General features: G+C 29.2%; 2 protein-coding genes across 7 annotated transcripts in view; one reads left to right on the top strand and one right to left on the bottom strand.

Annotated features, from left to right (window-relative positions):
* Positions 1–21,999, bottom strand: part of Fdl (fused lobes) — a 219,364-nt gene that overhangs the window by 75,056 nt on the left and 122,309 nt on the right. The window contains exon 1 of one of the 6 annotated variants that reach the window (XM_076412447.1): positions 4,326–4,441. The exons of the other annotated variants lie outside the window; for them this stretch is intronic. The gene's annotated coding sequence lies outside the window, so the exon portion shown is untranslated. Of the gene's footprint in view, positions 1–4,325; positions 4,442–21,999 lie in introns of those variants that run through there. 6 annotated transcript variants of the gene reach the window in all.
* Positions 1–21,999, top strand: part of s-cup (spermiogenesis-related protein stanley-cup) — a 106,791-nt gene that overhangs the window by 82,311 nt on the left and 2,481 nt on the right. The window contains exons 2-4 of the mRNA XM_076411872.1: positions 5,437–5,558; positions 16,568–16,699; positions 16,760–16,910. Of these exons, the coding sequence (XP_076267987.1) occupies positions 5,503–5,558; positions 16,568–16,699; positions 16,760–16,910 (339 nt within the window). The 5' untranslated portion in view covers positions 5,437–5,502. The remainder of the gene's footprint in view (positions 1–5,436; positions 5,559–16,567; positions 16,700–16,759; positions 16,911–21,999) is intronic.

Raw genomic sequence — 21,999 nt, 5'->3', positions numbered from 1 at the left:
TCTACTTCGTTATGGTTGTATTTGTAGTCTTGTGTTTGTGTCCATATTTAAATTAGGTAATGAACAATTATTAAGAATTAAAATGGTATCGAATTTTTAGTTCTACCGTTGGTGAGTAGAGGGAGTTCACGGTACTTATTGAACAATCCGGTAATAAATAAAATATATTTCAAAGGCAACCTTCGCGATTATCAAGACGGATTCGCCTCTTGCTAGACGGAATGAGCCAGAAAACTTTTTTATACGTGTGCACGGCTGGTATAACAATGATGCCCATTAAAGCTATCCATCAATTACGATGAGCCAATGAAATATGAAAAATGTGCATTATATATTATTGACGAAACTGTAGATCAATCGATCAATGACGGATTATCCACGAGAAATTAAGTAACGCTTTCCGGTATTCGGAACGCATCGAAAATATTTTTGACGTTACGATCGCCTTGATTTCTGACACTAATGCGCTTTTGTGCCGTTAATAGGCATCCGCGAGGGTTTCCGATTAACCCGTTGTTATATTTATTGATGCTGTTATTATTCCAATATTGTTATATAATAAAAAAGTCACTCCCACTAGGATATATCAGGTTTTGACAGTTAATTATACTCAAACTGTTGTGTAACACCGTTGTGTTAACTCGAACTGAACTGGACCTAGTTTAAAATGCTGCAGTTTTTCCAGTTTTTTCTTCAGTTTTTTTGTTGATGCCTATGCTATATTTATATGCTGATAAGTTGTTATTCCTGGCTAGTACTTGTTCGCTATTATTGATTTCATCGCATCAGATATATTCTTAAACATTATAGAATTAGAAGAAAACCAACCAGTCAACCGATTAATTCCCATCAGATTGAATGAATTATTAGACCGAATTAGTGGCAGAAGCGACACTTATGTCGCGAATGAAATATTGATTGATTAGTGTTTCAATACTGTTTTGTTGCGAAATCAAACAACTGAAGAAGACGGGGGCACCTGGAAGTGTGAAATTTAAAGCTAATATCCAGGAATAATTTTTTAGGCCTAATACTTTTGTGTAATATGCGCTAAAAATAAATCCAATAAAACGAAAAACACCTCAATCAAGCAACCAGGAATAGCCGTCAGATCGGTGCAACAAAATACGTAAACAAACCAAGGGGGTAGTCCTGCGGGCTAAGAGTTTAGGTCGCCGACTATAACGTACTAGGATCGAACTTCGCTGGGGCTAAAGTTCTTTTAAAAAGTGTTTGTCTTTTACATTTGAAACGATATTAAAATAGAAAGTGATTGGTTAAAAGATTATTAAATCAAGTTACTTAATTTTAGGCAGTTATTTAAAATGTAGCGTTATTTTCGGTTATTCCCGCATTTTTGGAATTAGTAAAGAGTTAGTAAGGCAAGTTTGAATAAAAATCGATTAATAATAGTATGGTCATACAAAGTTATATTTTACATTATTTACAGAGAAAATACATTAATGTGCCCCCTTTATTCGAAGGTATGCACAGTTGGGAAAGAAGAATCCGATATGTGTGAAAATTTCATCTCAATATAGTTTAAAAAAATTCGAGACAAATAACAAGAATCTTTTGAGATCTTTGCTTACAAGATATTTAGATTTTCGAAATCAGCTTTTGATTTAATTTGACGTTTGGTAAAGAAAGAGAAAATAAAGAAAAATTGTTCTTGCTTACGGATTGTTATTAATTATTATTATTCTGGAGACATGGTATATCATTGTATTAGAGGTAATTCTAAAGGTTATTAAGATTTTTCTCTAATTTTTAGTGGCATTGACTTCTGATTAAATTCAGATTTCATTAGTAAATACATTTCTTAACAAATCAGTAACCGAATATTGGAGGTAATAAATACGTTAATTGGTACATCAAAAGTTTAAATGAATGTTGCATAAAATATTAACAGTTATAAAACAGTTTCATAGAATTTCAGTTTCTTATTTGTAGGGAGTTGTTGGTCCCCACGTTGGATATAAGACAAAGTAGAAAGAAATATATAAATGAAAGCCATAGAAGACAAACTTGATGACTTCGATTAAAATTAAATTATTCTTTTAATCTGCCTGGTGTGTATTGTTTTTGTAATATATATTTTGGGTGAGAAATATGGATAAAATATAAAGACTATATGAACATATAAATGAAGTAATGAAAATATGCAAGAATTAAAATGAAACGAGCCTCATAATTTGCATAGAATGAACACTAGGACAAATAGAAAAAATTATGAATTAATAGTATATTTGTAAACATTGTAAAGCATTGATTAGGATAAAGGTGTTTAATGATTAATGCAATAAAATATGTGACTATATGATATTTTATTCTTTGAACTTTGTATCAATTATTTTGATTGTTTACTTTATAAGTTTTGGAAAATCAAAAGTTAATTTAATGATTGTAAAAACATTTATTTGTTATACATTTCTAAATTGTAAAAAATAAAATACTTAATTTTATTCGTTATTATTTTAATATACATGTTAAAGCTAAACATGCTATATGCTTTATTCATATATTCTTTGTTTTAATATACACGCATGTATTACTTCATTTTTTATGCCATACTTATATTTATAACACAAAAGTAAAGAAAGATCATGTATACTTAGATTTGATGCTCTGAAGTTCTGAAAGTCCTGAAAATAATCGTACTTATGATATGTTGGTATGTTATGCGTAGTAATTTACACTCGTTAATTCTTGAGATAGTTTGCATGTATTTTAATATATTTTAATACACACAGACATTCATTGTTTTAAGTAATGTTATGTATCAAATACATTTCTGATCTTGTATTGAAAATACTGTGAAAACTAATTTTAGTACTCTATTATGAGTGAAACATGATTAATTTAATACATTGTAGTGGAATTTCGACCACAGGGTGATCACTAGTATCTATAAATTAGCGAAGATCAACATAAAAGTGATAAAATATCTTATAAAATTAAACATTGAAGAATGAATTCACAAACAAAAGGAGTGTGGGATAAACACATTCACATGTCTCGTATTAAAATTAAAATAAAATAACTTAAATTAAAATCAGTAGCAGCATTGATATATTTCCATTCGCTTCTATCTTCTGATTTCCTGTTTTTTATCTATTAGTTGTTTTACTTGCACGTTGCTGTTCCACCTTCTTTCCTCATATTCAACTGTGAAATCTTGATTTCAAAGTCATGGGGCAGTTCTTTATTGATTTTTTAGCAATAAATATTAATAATTAATGAAGGAAATTACTTTTGGCAGCGATGGATTACTAGCCAGTTTGATGTCTTAGTGCAACCTGACCTGATCGGTCTACACCGTGAAGCTAATGGGATTTATCATTGACTGATGGATGTATAATATCTTAGATCTTAGGTGGGAGTATCTTTCAAATATGCTATAGTAAAGTATGGATTGTATTTTAAATTATTCTGCTTCCGAAGATAACAATATTGTTTTTCCTGCGACAGTTAACAGGTAATTATAAACTACTTGCTGTGTAAATTCGCACACACTTTTGATTATTGGATATCTCGAATGCTTTTTAAATTCTAGTATTTTGATGTTTACCTTCATGTTCTATAATCTTGGAATGATGATTGCAGATTTACAATCTGCCGACTCTATAAGAAAGAAGACGATCTAATATTAGTCTACAAATAGGCTAGAATCACTGATAAAAAAGATGGATTTCTGTAAATGAGGGGGTTTAAGGAGTTAACTTTACAGTTACCTTATAATATTTTTCTGACACTGTAGTCAGTGTATGCCTTTATAGGATATTTTTAACTGCCAAGTATATAGAGCTGATATCAGATGCTGGACAGCTATCAGATACCCTAGAGCTAGACTTTTGAATGAATGTGTGATTTTGATAATAACCTTACAAGAATTATTTTATATTTATTAATTTCAAAAACTGGGTTTTCCCACGTGGGAACTAATAACTCACCAACAAATAAGAAATTAAAATTATATGAAACGATTATTACATATTAGATTGATTTCTAAGCAAATTTGATCTAACCGAACAACATTTTAAACATTTTTAAAGCTACTCTAGTTATAAATAATACCCTAAGGCATTATAGAATGATTTTTAATAGAAAAAACGCGTTCGTATATAACAAATATTAAATATATTGTAATATAATCATTTTGTTATCTTATTTTTTAGTTTTATTAAAACTTTGAGATTTATTTTTGTCATGTCATTTCAAAAACTGGGTAATTACTATATTCAGTAAAAAATGACAAGCAGATTATTATGAAGAATAAACATTTTGTTACATTTAATGTCGTCTCTTACCTAATCATATAACACATTAAAAATTTTACATTTTACTCGTGACTTTTTGCAACTCTTGTCTTGATTACTATAAGACCCATTGTTTCTGATGCACCAAGGTGCAATATAGTTGTTAATGGACATACTGCTATCTGGCAAATTAAATAGTTAACTAATCCATTCCTTTACTTTCATGTGATGTTATGTTTTCAGATTTTAAGAGCCTTTTAAGTTTCTTTTTGAAATATTTTCGTTATATAAGCATCAAAATATGACGGATTTCTTTTCTAGTTTATATATTATGCTAACAGTTTTATATTGCATTTTCATATATAATTATAATATTTTTTGTTTAATAAATTTTTATTATTGTTCTGCTATGATTATCTAGTAACTTATTGCTGTATTTTATCTATACATTTTATTCACATACACATGGTTATCTTTAATATTTTAATTAATCCTTAATAACTTCAAGGATCCATTTGATTTCGAGGTCATCGTGCAGTTCTTTATTGATTCAGTAGCTGTCAGAACAGGTTATTCATTGAAGAACATTGTTTTGGCAATGCTGGGTTACTAGTCGATATCTTAATGTTACTCCATATTTGCATAACATAAATCCAAATACACCTTGTTATTGATAAATAAATCCCTTTGATCGAAGTTATATTGGGAGTAACTTCCGGTTAACCAGTATATTTGTTTAATCTTAAATCTAATCTATTCAGCTTTTGGCTAACGTGATATTTTCAATTTAATCTACTAAGTGTATGCCGCTGTAGTATATCGCTGATTCTGTTTGAGGAATTGGGCAGCACTCAAGTGATATAATTAGATTTTTGTCTTTTTGCTGGAATGCCAAATTGACATGGACCATTTGTATTTTCCTGTCTTTGATCCAATGACGGATCTTTTTGAATTTTTCTATAGCGCTGTATAGATCTTTTGTCATAAAGAAAGTAGGTGAACATCCAGAGGTAATTTAAATCAGAAATAATCTCTTTAGAAAGATATAAAAAGGTTTTTTTTCATATAAAAAAGCTTCTACTTTAATGCAGCTTTACACAAATGAGAACAAAATATAACAAATCATCAAAATGGTTATTTATTTATGGAGATTAATAAGCATTTAACTTATTTTCAGGTAATAAATGGTCTTCAGTTAACTAACCGGAATATTAGCCATAAAATTACCGTGGAATATTAGTGGATGGAAGATCCTAATAGAAGAGTAAAGAAGAGTAAAACGGCGGCATTATTCACTAGGTATATATTTATTAGCACTTATTTACCATATATCTTTAATTTTGTATAGTTTATTTTTCTGTAGAAACCATTGTATCATATACGTTTGAAAATTTATTATGCAAGAATTTAATAAAAAACAAGTTGTAAGACTAATTACCCGCCAGATTAAAACAATTATTTCACGCCCAATGTTCAGTACGTGATACGAATTGTGTTGATATATCAAGATTCAAGATTTGGAACAATGTAATTGATATGAACGTGTTGCCTGCTAAACAATTGTAATTAAACCACTGCACAGGTGACTCAACGATTCAAAATCACTTCCGACTACATTCCTTTATAAATGTTCATTGTTTCGCCATTTAATTACTAATAATTATTTGACTTGTTTAAAATTAGATTTAGTCTGTTTGAAATATTGCAGTATTTAAGCGGCTTTTAACCAATCTATGTGGATAATTTTAATTACAGCAAACTATTAGTAATTCTCATAATACTGGCAATTCTAGTCCAAAGTAGTCTACAAATTTGAGCATAAAATTGTTTTTATACTATAAGGCTCACTTGTAATTCTATGAAAAGCTATTAAGACCTCTACCAATTTGGTAAACTAATGAAAAAAAAATCATTTTTTATAAAATGAGTACCTGACCAGCATAATCCGCAACCAACAATTTGGATTCTGAGAATCAATCGATGCCTAGAAAATCGACTGTACTGTCTACTGTCTTTTTGGTCATAAGTCAGGTCTTTGACAGGGTCTGATATAATGGACTTAAAAAGTCACTTCCGCATTCATTCTGTCACATCTTTCATCTGTCATGTCTTATTCTATCTTGCCAACCAAAGGGGCTTTATAACTAAAAAATTTAGCTATAACTATAACTTTACATAAAATACACTCATATGGGCGCCCCTCAGGATAGTATACCAGTTTTATATTTGATTTTGAGTGCGAACCTTCCAACTAATGAGGTCACAATAACTGCAACCTATGCTGATTGCTACCTTGTCAGTACGTTCTGACCCAAAAACTTCTTCATCCCAACTTCAATACCATCTGAATGAAGTAGAGTAGTGGTTTAAACAGTGGAGAATAAAGGCATACCAAACCACGTCCACTCATGTAACACGGTAACGCAAGGTTACACACGGTAAAATTATATAACGGGTGGTTTATTCTTTCAGAACAGATTGTCGTGGCGCAAAGAGTAGAAAAAATCAAAATTATACACTATTTTTTTATTTATACAGTACAAGACATCTACAACACTTGCAAATATGTATGTTGAAGACCTGCACCTTATATATTCTTTATCACAGCCGTGGACCAAATTTGAATGTGATTCTAAGCTGAACCATTTTCTACCGACTGTTATTATTAAAGTCTCGACATATCTGGAATAAGGATTTGTTATTAACAAATAAAACTAAAATTGAAAGAATACAAATATAGAATTTAAGACTGAATCCTAAGCGCTCACTCTACACCTCACAGTACTAACAGAGGACCCGAATATGCACAATTTATCGGCTGTTCCGGCTGAAAATAAAAGTTTTATTGCATTATACGGCGTAAAATTTAAAAAAAAAGGAGGCGGTAACGTTGACAACCGAACGTAAAACGTAATAAACTGTCGTGGTCGAAAAATTACCCGATGTGATGGGTACAAAACTCTTCAAGATGTTTTTTGGAAGGTTTAGTTCAGAAAGACAGGCAATTTTTCTCTATTCTAATTAAATTTGGCCAAAAAGATCTAATCGTTCTCCGATATGTCGTTCACAGAATAATGCATTTTTGTAAGTGATTACGTGATCAATAGATTTTTTGTTTTATTTCGTTGGAATATTATTCGATTAAATTAACTTTAAAAGTTTTTACTTTATTAACATTACAGAATTTCTTGTAAATATATTAGATATTGAGATACTGAATTGTAAAAAATTGTCGTCATTTGAGATAGTAAATATGAATCACAATCAAATTATGAATTTTAATCAGAAAAATGAAAATATTTTTATAATTTTATTTTGAAATAATGTTTATAATAATTTGAAATATTTTCTAAAACTTTATTAATGGATAATAAAAATCATACTTTATATTCATGTTTTATTTTGATTGATATGCATAATTTGTTGTTATGCATGTTTCTCAAATCAGTGTAACTTAGCCATTATCACAGAATAGATTTTTTTACATTTTATTCGGATGAAATTGATGGTTTCAATCTTGTTTTTATATTTATATAATTATTTAGTATCAAGGAGACACTTTTCCGAAAATTGGTATTATTCGATTAAATTAACTTTAAAAGTTTTTACTTTATTAACATTACAGAATTTCTTATAAATATATTAGATATTGAGATACTGAATTGTAAAAAATTGTCGTCATTTGAGATAGTAAATGTGAATCACAATCAAATTATGAATTTTAATCAGAAAAATGAAAATATTTTTATAATTTTATTTTGAAATAATGTTTATAATAATTTGAAATATTTTCTAAAACTTTATTAATGGATAATAAAAATCATACTTTATATTCATGTTTTATTTTGATTGATATGCATAATTTGTTGTTATGCATGTTTCTCAAATCAGTGTAACTTAGCCATTATCACAGAATAGATTTTTTTTACATTTTATTCGGTTGAAATTGATGGTTTGAATCTTGTTTTTATATTTATATATTTATGTAGTATGAAGGAGACACTTTTTCAAGACTTGGTCTTAATCGATCAAGTTAATTTTAATATTTCAATAATTGTATATTATCTCTATTTTCTATTTTAAGATCGCAACCTTCTAAAGTTGTCAATTATAAAGTAATTTAAGGAATATTTTATGAGGAAACTCCTTCCAGAGGGACAAATTCTAGGCCAACAAAGAGTATGACTTGGTTATTATGAGTAGTTTACACAAAGCTATTCACCTCAAAATACCGGAATTATAAGATTTCAATCACCATATTCTTCTGATTTAGTTTCGTTGGATTACGACTACTCCATGAACTTGAAAGCCACGACAAGTTTTCATGATTTATCGTGGTAACCGGCCGATGACCTGAGATTAACACATACCAAACCATAATGAGATTTCCATAACTGTTTCAAAGACCGGAAATACCATTGGAGAAATAAATAGTCCATTTGTGGCCATAAATCTTGTTACTTTTTGATCATAATAGTATATACCAATTATATTCTGGAATTAGGTATTTAATTATTTAATTTATTTATATTACTATAATTAACATTTTTTCAAGCTTTCTATAAAAAATACTTCAAGTGTTTGTTTTAGTTCAACTGATCCTTTAGGATTCTTGTATGTATTGAAAGTTAAAATAGATTTTTTATTAGAGGTATCTCTTGTAGGAGAAAGCTTTTTCCCCGATTTGTTATTTTATTCGTCGATATCATGCTTAAAATGTATTAACCTTGAAACTAATTTAGTTTAATTAAATTAAATATAACGAGAGTCATAAATATTTTTATTGTTTTTTATTTACTAGATTTGTTAAAGCATGAACTCAATTTAAACTTTCAGAACGTTTATAATCATTGTATTAATTAAATTAAAATGATATGTAGGTCATTTTGTGCCACTCCTGTTATGAAACCGTATTATTTCGCAGAAAGTAGCAGAAAGTTGCTTATAAAAACCATTATATTTATTTCAGTAGAGGATTTTTAACACAATTTAGTGAAGAAAATTCAGAGATATTGAGTACCTCGTTAGAAAAATAATTTCAGTTGAAGTTGTAAATACAATTAAATTTTAGCGCTATGAACATAAATAATTATTTTTAGTGTAACATCAAGTATAAAAAGGTCTTAGATACACTCTTAGAACTTTATTAATAAAGTAGGATTGCTTTGTAAGAATATTACGTTAGGTATATTGAAGTCCTAATGTTTTTGTTTTTCTTAATTTGAAATAATAAATGTGAATCACATTCTAGTAAATTATGAATATAAATAAGAAAAATTAAAATATTTTGAAATATTCATTTATATCATATCATAAATAATAGATGATTAATAATATTTAGTCTTTCCTTCAGTTGTCATATTTCGTGTTCTTATTAATTTGGATTGTTGTGAATTTTAAAATCAATATACGCTTTAATTTTATTTTTAATATTTATTAAAAAATACTTTAAAGAAAATTTAATTTAACCCAACAACATTCTAAACATTTTTAAAGCTACTCTAGTTATAAATAATACCCAAAGGCATTATGTAATGATTTTTAATAGAAGAATCAAGCTCGTATATAGCAACTATTAAATATATTTTTAATAGCAGCATCATTTTGTTATCTCTTTTCAAAAACAAGTAAAAAAATGATGTACTGAAAAAAGTACTAAAATGTATTTTATTTAAATATTGTGGGAAAAGGAAATCAAAAGCTGTTTAATTATGAAGTACATAACAAAATATATATGTTAATAGTTAAAACCAAAGCAAAGTAAATTCTGAAATATTTCTATTTTTGTTATGTTATTCCATTTCCCAGGCGACATATGTACATGCATGAAACGTAGAAGTTTTAAATCAATAAATCATTATAATGTTTGTTATTTGCATCAGAAAACTCTTACAGTTTAAAACAACTGTGGGAAAGAATATTTTATGTAATTTTCTTTTTATTAAAACTTCGAGACTTAAAATTTTTGTCATGTCATTGGTGAAAACGAATTGAAAATAACTACATTTATGACACAGTAACTTGAATTTTTTAAATATACTCTTAGGGACTATCTATATTTTGTTTCAATTGGCGTATATCTGTCACAGTGTCATTTTCATGCTAATCGTGGAAATAATGGCCACTGCTATATGTAAAATAAATTACTTTTATATATTAGTGACATTTCGTCTACAATCCAATTAATAATAACTTAGAAGTTACTGATATTTATTAACTGTGTATTTATTGAATGAAAAGGAATGATGGTCGACGTACAAATAATGCATAAATCGTCCGTAATTATCGGTTAAATGGAATAACAGAAGAACACTTGACGAATGATGTAATTTTAAGAGACTAGGTTATGTTATGACAACGAGAGACACGTTATGTTCAAATATGGCGCCAAAATAGAATATTCGTGATATGAATAAGTCATCGGCAATATGGTAAAAAATGCAAACATTTTCATTCAAACATTTAAGCTTTTAAGTACTAGAGTGAATCGACCAATTTTTGCTGTGCATCACGAAATATTTTACTTCCATTTTTAAATATCCATTGAGTCACTGAAAACACTATTAACTGCAGCTACACCTCAATCGAAATCGTTTTTGGGTAAAATTCGTATATTCAATTTTTGCCTCCCAATGATATCATTTGGAGCATTTAAAATTGTTCAGAATGACGATGGTTGTAATTTTGAATCAACATTCAAGATTCAAATTCAACTATACCATTAAGTTCGTTCTTTTTTTTCGATGGCTGATGCCGATTCAAAATGTTTGCATATCTATTTTATGGGCGATGAGGAAGAACAATTAGCAGACGTTGTCTATTTAACCACATCGAGTAAATGGAGGAGAAAGAAATTATGGCAACTTTGAGGACGTCTTTGGAAAATCATAACCAATTGGTGCATATATTACTATAATTATACCAGAAAGAGTACCATGAAAGATGCAACGGCCATTTAAACGTCGAGATAAACGTATACAAAAATACAAAACAATAATCGTTCTGACGATGCTTTGCAACATCCATAGTCATATTTTGGAGAGGAGTAGATGGATATCATTTAAACATTCAACAAAGAAATAGAGTGACAGCTTCATCATACATATTATTTTATTTTAAGTTATTTTGTACAAGAAACGTATTTGTATCTTATTTAACTTTTTATTGTTCAGTCACAGAAATTAACAAGAAAAATGAACTGAACAATGTATACCGATTGATGATCCGTGGTAATCAAGATTTTTTCTCATTCTTCGATGCCATCAGCTATTTCATCAACATATTGTTATGTGTGCGAAAATTGAGAATGAGCGATTATGATACATTAAGTTTAAATAAATGAAGCTTCATTCTGAGAACTATATACGTTTGCCTGATGCTAACATCAGTAACGTAGATGGAACAACTCAGTAGCGCATATAATTCTTCCATCATGATATGCTGGTGGTTCGCATCACATGCAAGAATATATTTAAGACGCCATAACTTTTATGCGTGCATACGGTCTACCAGATCTCTTCATCTTCACATAAATGTTATGTGCAATCCAAACTAGGATGAAATTGAAATGTTGTTGTTGCCAGGTCAAATATCAATACATCGCCATGTGTATTCAAACAAAAATTAAAATAGTTAATAAACTTTAGTACATCATATATATATATATATATATATATATATATATATATATATATATATATATATATATATATATAACATAAATATACGTAAAATGTACACACATGATTGTAAATAGATGATTTTTTTGTTTTTAACTTAGTTCCTCATCCGGAAAAATAAGTTTCTTGGGAGGGGACTGCTTCGAATCAATTTTTTTCGAGATTTTTTTCCCGACGTGTCAAATTCCGACCTTAATCCCAAGAAAACGGGAGCGATTGGGGGGTTGCATAGCTGTACCCAATCTTGTGTGTCGATCAATTTACGAAAAACGTCGGTTTCAATATTAATCGTTCGGGAAGGGAACCGAAGTCGGTTTATTATTTATTAAAACACCGTTTACAACATTTCAAAGCTGAACTGGAGGCTGGATAATAGGCGAAACTTCTCGTTTTATTTTTGTCTGTTGTGTATAAATAAGAGACAGATATTTCCTCGATAAGCAGTCAAATTTACGTTACAAAATTTATGTAATTCATTTGTTTTAAATAGATTTTCATTATATTTGTATTAAAAATAAGTCTCCACATATGTTTATTATCAATTATTGGACTTTTTTTGGTCTTGGAATAGAACTTAACGATATTGTCCATTGTTAGCTACAACTTTTTTCAGCAAAACTGAAATTACTTTTTTCCGAACCTTATATAATATACTGCACACGATAATAATATGAACACCTAACATATACATCATGTTTATTTAGTAGTACCTCTTTAATAAATCTACATTTAATAGCAGAGATCGAAACCTATTCTTCACTCTCTGCTGTAGAACTCCCCATAACGGTTCATTTTTGTTGAGCGATTGTGCTGGTCAAGGAAGATATTCAATAATATTCTGATGCTCCGTAAATCAAGACTGAAACAATACTTCGATATTGACATGATAATGGAGTCTCTTCTCATTTGAGTCCAATTATTTATACTGTCACTTGTCTGTTGTAATTTTCGTATAGATTCTTCACTATTTCTTCGACAGCAAAGATGGCAGTATTATCAGCAAGTGTAGCTATCGTGATATTTTCCATTTATGGTATATCACATGTATAGAGTAGGTAAAGAATTGGCCTAGTACACTTCCTTGTGGTACACCTGCTTTACTTACTTTTATTGTAGAGTAGGTTTAATTAATATTCAAGGATTTGTGAACATGCAAGTGGTGAAGATTGTGATGCTGTGGCACATCTCAACATTGAATATCGGGGTTTACTGCGAGGAGATAATTTTTAGGGACTTTGAGTAGATGGGTATTCCAAAGCTATGATGTCTTCAATATCCTAACATGCTTTGCTTTATGACCAAAATAGTCAATTGATTTAAAAAAGTGTTTATTTTGATTAAGTGAATATTAATAATTTGAAGTGCCCAATTCTCAACTCTTATCTCAAAGGAAGAACATGTTTTATTAACATTGGGAAAATATTGAGAAAAGTCGCGATTTCGTCTGATTTATAAATATTAGAACGTTATGTTTCAATATAAAATAGGAATTACTTAATTATTGTTAACAGTAGATAAAGGATTCTTGTAGTAATTTGTTTTATCATAAAATATTATCCAAGGGGATTTCATAAAATATAAAATCCTCGCTCTGTCTCTAAATGTATAATGAATTATGCTACCTTAGATGATGAACATTATTTTAGATTTGAAGACCTAATTCAATCACATTAGCAGTTTTTCCTTTTAGAACATAAAAAAGCAATGAATCTTTGTTAATGTAATGTTGTAATCACATGTTGGATTATATATAAGCTACTTATAAAAGTGCTATTCTCTCTTTTTTGCGCAAGTTAATCGATAGTATCCATTGCCAGTAATTACTTTGTCCTCAGTCTTATGTAATATAGTCATAAAAAAATAATGATTAAAACTTCAGCTATATCTCAAAAATATTTATATATACATATATTAACGAAAAAATATAAAAGAAATTAAATGCATTGAAATTCATGAATTCTTTTTCTTGATTTGATAATATTTGTCACTTAGCTACATTTCAAATTCGATATAATGTAGCTTCACTGAATCAGCGTTACTATAGATATGAAGTTTTAACGTCATGTATTACGGAAAACCGAAATTACTCCTTCCTGAAATTTACAAAAAAAATATTTTTTGCAGGTGCAAAATATACATGAAAAAATTCGCAATATCCTCGAGACCCAATGAAGATAATTTAAACCATACGCGAATGAACCCCCCACCAGGGTCTCCCCCAGCCCCGGTGCATGGGGTAAAACCGGATCGAAACAGTACTTCGATATTGACATGACAATGGAGTCTCTTCTCATTTGAGTCCAATTATTTATACTGTTACTTGTCTGTTGTAATTTTCGTATAGATTCTTCGCTATTTCCCCGACAACAAAGATAGCAGTATTATCAGCAAGTGTACCTATCGTGATATTTTCCATGACATGTACAGAGTAGGTAAAGAATTGGCCCAGTACACTTCCTTGTGGTACACCTGCTTTACTTACTTTTATTGTAGAGTAGGTTTTCTAGCTAGACACTAAATATTCTGGCTCTAATAGTATTTTAGTATGAACAATTAAATACTCGCAAATTAATAGCAGTGTATTGCTTAGGTAACAATCTTATGAAAAAGGTTGTGTGTATTGAAGACTTGTGCTACATCTAAGTATTAGCTGAATATACCTTCATAAGCTACTTCAATTACATCTCTTATTGTATACATCTGGTCAATTGTTGACTTTTTGTTAATAAACCCAAACTGGTGTGTAGGTATTAAGATTTGTATCTCTATAATCGGTTTTATTCTTTTCAACAGGAGTTAGATAAGAAAGAAAAAAAAAAGAAATCAGAAAAAGATAAGAAATACTTTAGATATTACTGGTAGCAGTGATATAGATCTTATAGGCTTTTATTTCATTTGATTTGTAAGTAATAATCATTCTAAAATAAATAAAGATCCTATTTTTTTATTTGTCTGCCCATAAACATTATACTTTGTATATTACATTATACTCATAACTTTTTGAATTATATCACTCGATTTGTTTTTATAAACATGACATGAGATTTTTAGAGATTTAAATATATCAAATAAAAGTTTAGCAGCTTTTAATCGCGAAACTAAATGAGATTAAGCGATACAAAAAGTTCTCCATTTCCGAAACACGTGACGTATCCAGTATTAGTCTGTCAGGAGAGTAGCGAGCAGATTTGCCACATTAAATTCCTTTTATAAAAGTTGATTTAGTCGTTGAAATAGTTCTACTTAATAAAATTCGTAAACTGGCTTAATCGATACTTTCATTATAGCGGTCTATTTTTATCTTTTTTTTTGTACCGTCTACATTGGATTGTATCTTTTAAATCAAGCTCATTTGAATTGACTAGTTCAGTTAAATTATTCTGGGTCTTAAATTTTTTAGACTTTCTGTAAATATATATAATATATTTCTGAAGTACTTTCCATTTCTAGAAAAGCCATTTTCAAAATTTGCTTTGAGCAACTTCAATCTTGTTGATGAGCCTCTATAGCCCATAGATTGTTTTGTTGTTTTTATGACAGGAAGGACATTATAGAGATTATGTTAGCACGCAGTATTGCAGAAAAGCCTCTGAAATTTGAATTGAATTAATATTCAAAGATTTGTGAACATGCAAGTGGCGAAGATTGTGATGCTGTGGCACATCTCAACATTGAATATGGGACTTTGAGTAGATGGGTATTCCAAAGCTATGATGTCTTCAATATTCTAACATGCTTTGCTTTATGACCAAAATAGTCAGTTGCTTTAAAAGTGCGTTTATTTTGATTAAGTGAATATTAATAATTTGAAGTGTCCAATTCTCAACTCTTATCTCAAAGGAAGAACATGTTTTATTAACATTGGGAAAAATATTGAGAAAAGTCGTGATTTCGTCTGATTTATAAATGTTAGAACATTATGCTTCAATATAAAATAGGAGTTACTTAATTATTGTTAACAGTAGATAAGGATTCTTGCAGTAATTTGTTTTATCATAAAATATTATCCAAGGGGATTTCATAAAATATAAAACCGTCACTCTGTCTCTAAATATATAATGAATTATGCTCCCTTAGATTATGAACATTATTTCAGATTTGAAGACTTATTGGTTTTTACAGGTTTTTTTTTGAATTACCTAATTCAATCACATTAGTGGTTAGTAGTAGACAGTTGAATCAATGAAGCAGAACATTCATAGGCCGCTCGATTAGCAGTTTTTCCTTTTAGAACATAAAAAAGCATTGAATTATGTATAAGCTACTTATAAAAGTGCTATTCTCTCTTTTTTGCGCAAGTTAATCGATAGTATCCATTGCCAGTAATTACTTTGTCCTCAGTCTTATGTAATATAGTCATAAAAAAATAATGATTAAAACGTCAGTTACGTTTCAAAAATATCTATATATACATATATTAACGAAAATATATGAAAGAAATTAAATGCATTAAAATTCATGAAATTTTTTTCTTGCTTTGATAATATTTGTCACTTAGCTACATTTCAAATTCGCTATAATGTAGCTTCACTGAATCAGCGTTATTATAGATATGAAGCTTTAACGTCATGTATTACGGAAAACCGAAATTACTTCTTTCTGAAATTTACAAAAAAAAAATTTTTGCAGGTGCAAAATATACATGAAAAAATTCGCAATATCCTCGAGGCCCAATGAAGACTATTTAAACCATACGCGAATGAACCCCCCACCAGGGTCTCCCCCAGCCCCGGTGCATGGGGTAAACGTCCTTTTGGGAGGGTAAGTACAAAGTGAACGCGTATTTTGTAGTTTTCAGTTTCGATAACGTGTCTGTTTTAGGGCGATGGTTAGTGGAATAATATTGGTGATATTTTTTCTGTGTTACTGTTGTCACAAAACCAACAGAAAGACGAGTTCCAGTTTATCGTCGATGATTTGGAGAGAACCCGGATTATCGTTGCAAATATATACAGTAGAAGCAGCACAAAATGTAAGTTTTCAGAATGTGCTCTTTGATTAAAGGATAAATAAAAATAATCATAACCAGAGTATTCACCATTGATATTATGTAAATATATTAATATATAAGTATACTGTATATTGTAAGAACAATGTATAATAATATAATAACCATATTGTATCAAAGATTAAGAACCAATAATTTAAAACTATTAATAGTAATTCTAAAAATATGCTTCGTGCGCGTTGTCCCGTTTTTTTTATTACTTCAACGTTGGTTTTCTTTAAAATAGTAATCATTTTTCATGTTTTGCAATACAATTTTGGAAAAATTCGTTAATCTATTTGATTTCATCATTCATCAGTGCAGTTAAGTCGTAGTTTTGCATCACTAGTTGATTTGATGACTTAGTGCAACTTCATAAATTCAAGTAGGCTTTACCATTGATTGATAAATCAATTTTTTCATTTTTGATTGCTAACCAGTACAAGATGTTTTTAATTTAATCAACCACGGAGATGGATAAGTCATTATCAAGAGCTGCACAACCAATTCAGCGTCGCTCTAACATTTCAATACTACTTTTGTAGGATGATTTATCTTTTTTTTCAAAATAGGCCTGTCACCAGTTGCTGTCCAATCAGATGACGATCTTTTTGATTCCGAAGTGAAGTGATAGATCCATATTTCATCCATTGTTACATATCGATGCAAAAATTCCGGTTTGTTAGGTTTAAACCTGGCCAAATATTGCTCAGAATCATCAACACGTTTTTGTTCTTGGCCAACAGTGAGCAAAAGCGACACCCACGTTGAACAGAGCTGAGTCATAGTCAAATGCTCATGCAATATAGAACCAACACGCCCTTTTAATCTTTACGATGTTAGCTAACGCATGCAGTTTTCGATCATTAAAAACGATTTTGTGGATTTTTTAAAGTTCCCTGGTATTACCACCTCATTTGGACGTTCAATGCGTTCTGCATCATGTTTCAGTGTTTCTACGACCACGTTTGAAGTCAACAAACCAATGTTTTATTGTTGTGTTTGATTGCTCCGCTTGAATGGTATTTTTCCCATCAAGAACCAGTGTAAAATTAAAACAGGAAATTGTTTTTGATTCATTGTTTTAAAAGTAGCAAAAACTCACACAGCGCAATAACTCACAAACTTATGATAAGAATATCATGAAATAGTAATAGCTTTCTTTTGATGGTTAGTATTAATTGAACAGCGGAAAACGCAATAAAACTAGCGCCATTTATGTTTTTAGTCTATTTGGTAGTTCAACTAGTCATTAAATATGTATGTCAACATAACGATTGCTTCCTTTTGATCTTTTTTAGGATTGATGCTATTATATCATGACAATTTTCGCTGGAGAAACCAACTTTATAGCTATTTAGGACTGACGAAATATAATATATCATAATCTTTACCAAAATTCTCGGCAATTCATTCATACTTAATGCATACATAGTATTATTTCTTGTGGCCTTTGCGACTTAGAATGTAAATGTTATTAAAAAGATGAATAAACTAGTCACTAGCTATATATAAACTTTACTAAAAATCTCTTCTTACCAATCCACGAGAGAAATGATTTTTTTAAATTTGAATAGCAGTAACAGCTATATATAAACTTTACTAAAAATCTCTTCTAACCAATCCACGAGTGAAATTATTTTTTTAAATTTAAATAGCAGTAACAGCTATATATAAACTTTAATAAAAATCTCTTCTTACCAATCCACGAGTGAAATTATTTTTTTAAATTTAAATAGCAGTAACAGCTATATATAAACTTTAATAAAAATCTCTTCTTACCAATCCACGATTGAAATGATTTTTTTAAATTTAAATAGCAGTAACAGCTATATATAAACTTTACTAAAAATCTCTTACCAATCCACGAGTGAAATGATTTTTTTTAAATTTAAATAGCAGTAACAGCTATATATAAACTTTACTAAAAATCTCTTACCAATCCACGAGTGAAATGATTTTTTTTAAATTTAAATAGCAGTAACAGCTATATATAAACTTTACTAAAGATCTCTTCTTACCAATCCACGAGTGAAATGATTTTTTAAATTTAAATAGCAGTAACAGCTATATATAAACTTTAATAAAAATCTCTTCTTACCAATCCACGAGTGAAATTATTTTTTAAATTTAAATAGCAGTAACAGCTATAAATAAACTTTACTAAAAATCTCTTCTTACCAATCCACGAGTGAAATGATTTTTTTTTAATTTAAATAGCAGTAACAGCTATATGTAAACTTTACTAAAAATCTCTTCTTACCAATCCACGAGTGAAATGATTTTTTAAATTTAAATAGCAGTAACAGCTATATATAAACTTTACTAAAGATCTCTTCTTACCAATCCACGAGTGAAATGATTTTTTTAAATTTAAATAGCAGTAACAGCTATATATAAACTTTACTAAAAATCTCTTCTTACCAATCCACGAGTGAAATGATTTTTTAAAATTAAATAGCAGTAACAGGAAAATTTCGCTCTGAATTTTAATATTATTTATCTATTAATGGATCACAGGTTAGCATAGGTTATCAATTAGGTTTTAATAGACGTATGCTCATAATAATCTGGTTAGGGACGCTATCGTAAAATAAAATTCGAGTTTTGAGTTGGAAATTCGTTTTAAACTTCATAAAATGCGCCTCTATGTACAGCCATTACAACTGACGAAAATGAGATATGACAAAATGGAATTTCCCAAGTGTTCATAAAAATTTTTATGTTTTATATCTACTTATATAAGTTTATATTTACGTTATAACTCTGTAAAAATACAAACACATAACTCGTATATATATATATATATATATATATATATATAACAAGATAAGTACACACGTACACACATACACATTTGTAGGTCATCGAATGTACGTTGGTTTGGATGCTTAAAAACTCCGTCTCGATCACCTAAAAGCTTTTTTACTACGCGCTCTTCCAGGTCCTTCCCTAAAGGAACACTTCCACGGGACCGAATACTTGTTTCTAATCCACTCGAGAATAGCGAAGATTTTATACGGGCACAACAACAAGCGGTAAAATCGATATCTTGTAAAATGCGAAAGAAAAGTTCAAGAACGACCTGGGAAAACCAAATCAGGAAATCGGAACCTCTTCCAGACAGAACGCCACTGATTGAGTTAGATTCTAATTTTCTTCGATGGTTTGTTTCGATTTTTGCACCGATTTGATGCCGAAGAAAATATTAAGTGTGTCACTTAATTTTTACAGTTTTTTTTTTGAGTTTAATGTTATAATCAAAATAGAACTGTTTTAGCGCTTTTTTCTGGCCCTGGAGTTCGAATAACAAGACCATATCAGTTACATATCATCTCAAAGTTTACGATGACATTGTAACAATAACACATTAGGCCCAGTATTTTATGAATATCTTCTTCTATATATTAATCGGATTAGCGAAAATTTTGTCTCCATTTTTAGTGAAAACGGGGGCATTTGGAAGCGTGAAATTTGGCACGGTTAAAGCTTATATCGAGGAATAATTTTTAGGCCTAACATTTTTGTGCAATATGTACTACGAATATATAGATTCCAATAAAACAAAATACGCCTAAATCAAGCAACCACCAGTAGCAAAATACATAAATTCATTTCGGGCTCTGGCCGACGCGCTGCCAGCTCCAACTCTTTTACGGTGGATTATTCGTTGTTTCTATTGTACGTCAAATCAACCATGGACGCGTAGTTTTTAAAATAAAAATATGGCAGCGTTGTACCGCAAAATGCTGGAAGACACTTTTGAATCGGAAGAAAAATCCCCAAATTTTACATTTAAAACGATTTTAAACGATTTTTTAAATGAACGTATTAAAACATTATTAAGCTAAGTTTTCAATATTAAGCAATTTTATTTAAGGTTAATAAATACGTTAAAGCAGTTATTAATACGTCTTTAAATAATTAAAATGTTAGTCTATAAGGAATTAAAATGAATGTTGCAATGGATAGTAACAATTAATAAATAAAACTTTAACAACGCAAATTCTTTCAGGAAAACTCTTCGCATCCCCTGAAGAAGTTAAAAAAGCTGTAGATGATTATTTTTATATAGAGCGGCCGCTAGTTAATGTGAATTAATTTAAACCAAGTACTGTTCACATTATCGAAATATTTAGTATGATTTAAATAAAAAACCTTTACGATGGTGTATACATATACAGCGATAAATGTCTTTTGGTTTGTTTGATATTTCTTGACAATAACGTAATAGCTTCATAGAATTTTGATTCTTCATTTATTGGTGTACTGTTAGTTCCCACGTGGGACATGAGACATAATAGAGAGCTATAGATAAACGAAAGTAATAGAAGGAAAATTAAAAATGAACTATTAAGTGTGAGATGGAAGAGTATAATAAATAAACATAGAATAATGCAATTTTATTTAAAAATTTAGGTAAGGAAATTATTATTTTAATCAGCTTGGTGTATTTATTGTTTTTGGAATATATATTATATGTGGGAAATATGGATAAAACCTAGTGACTATATGAATACATAAATGAAGTAATGAAAATATATAAGAAATTATGAATTATTAACATTATATTTGTAAACATTTTAAAGCCTTGATAAATATTAAGGTGTTTAATGATTAATGCAATAGAATTTGTAACTATATGACATTTTATTCTTTGAACATTGCAAGAAATGTTTTGACTTTAAAGACCTAAGGTTTGAAAATCGTTAGTCCATTTAATGTTTGTAAATACATTCCTTTAATATACATTTCTAAATTATAAAAAATAAATTATCTAATTGTGTTCATTAGGATGTATATTAAAACATATACATGCTAAACATTATTAAATTGTTTTATTCATATATTTTCTGTTTCAATATTTAACATATATTACTTCATTTATCATTAAGTAAAGTAAAGAAAGATCATGTTTATCTATATTTGATGCTCTGAAGTTGGTACAGTTGTGAAAATAATGTTACTTATGATACTTTCTTTTTATGTGCAGTGGTGTAGTGCTATGTATCTTATTTCTTATCTTATCTTATGAGAGAATAATGATTAAATTAATAAATTGTTGTCGAATGTC

This window comes from Rhynchophorus ferrugineus, unplaced genomic scaffold (genome assembly GCF_030347505.1).
Source record: "Rhynchophorus ferrugineus isolate W39M unplaced genomic scaffold, kcgeb_rfMv2 rfM8, whole genome shotgun sequence".
Classification (NCBI taxonomy): domain Eukaryota; kingdom Metazoa; phylum Arthropoda; class Insecta; order Coleoptera; family Curculionidae; genus Rhynchophorus; species Rhynchophorus ferrugineus.
This window is presented reverse-complemented; position numbering and strand designations above follow the sequence as displayed.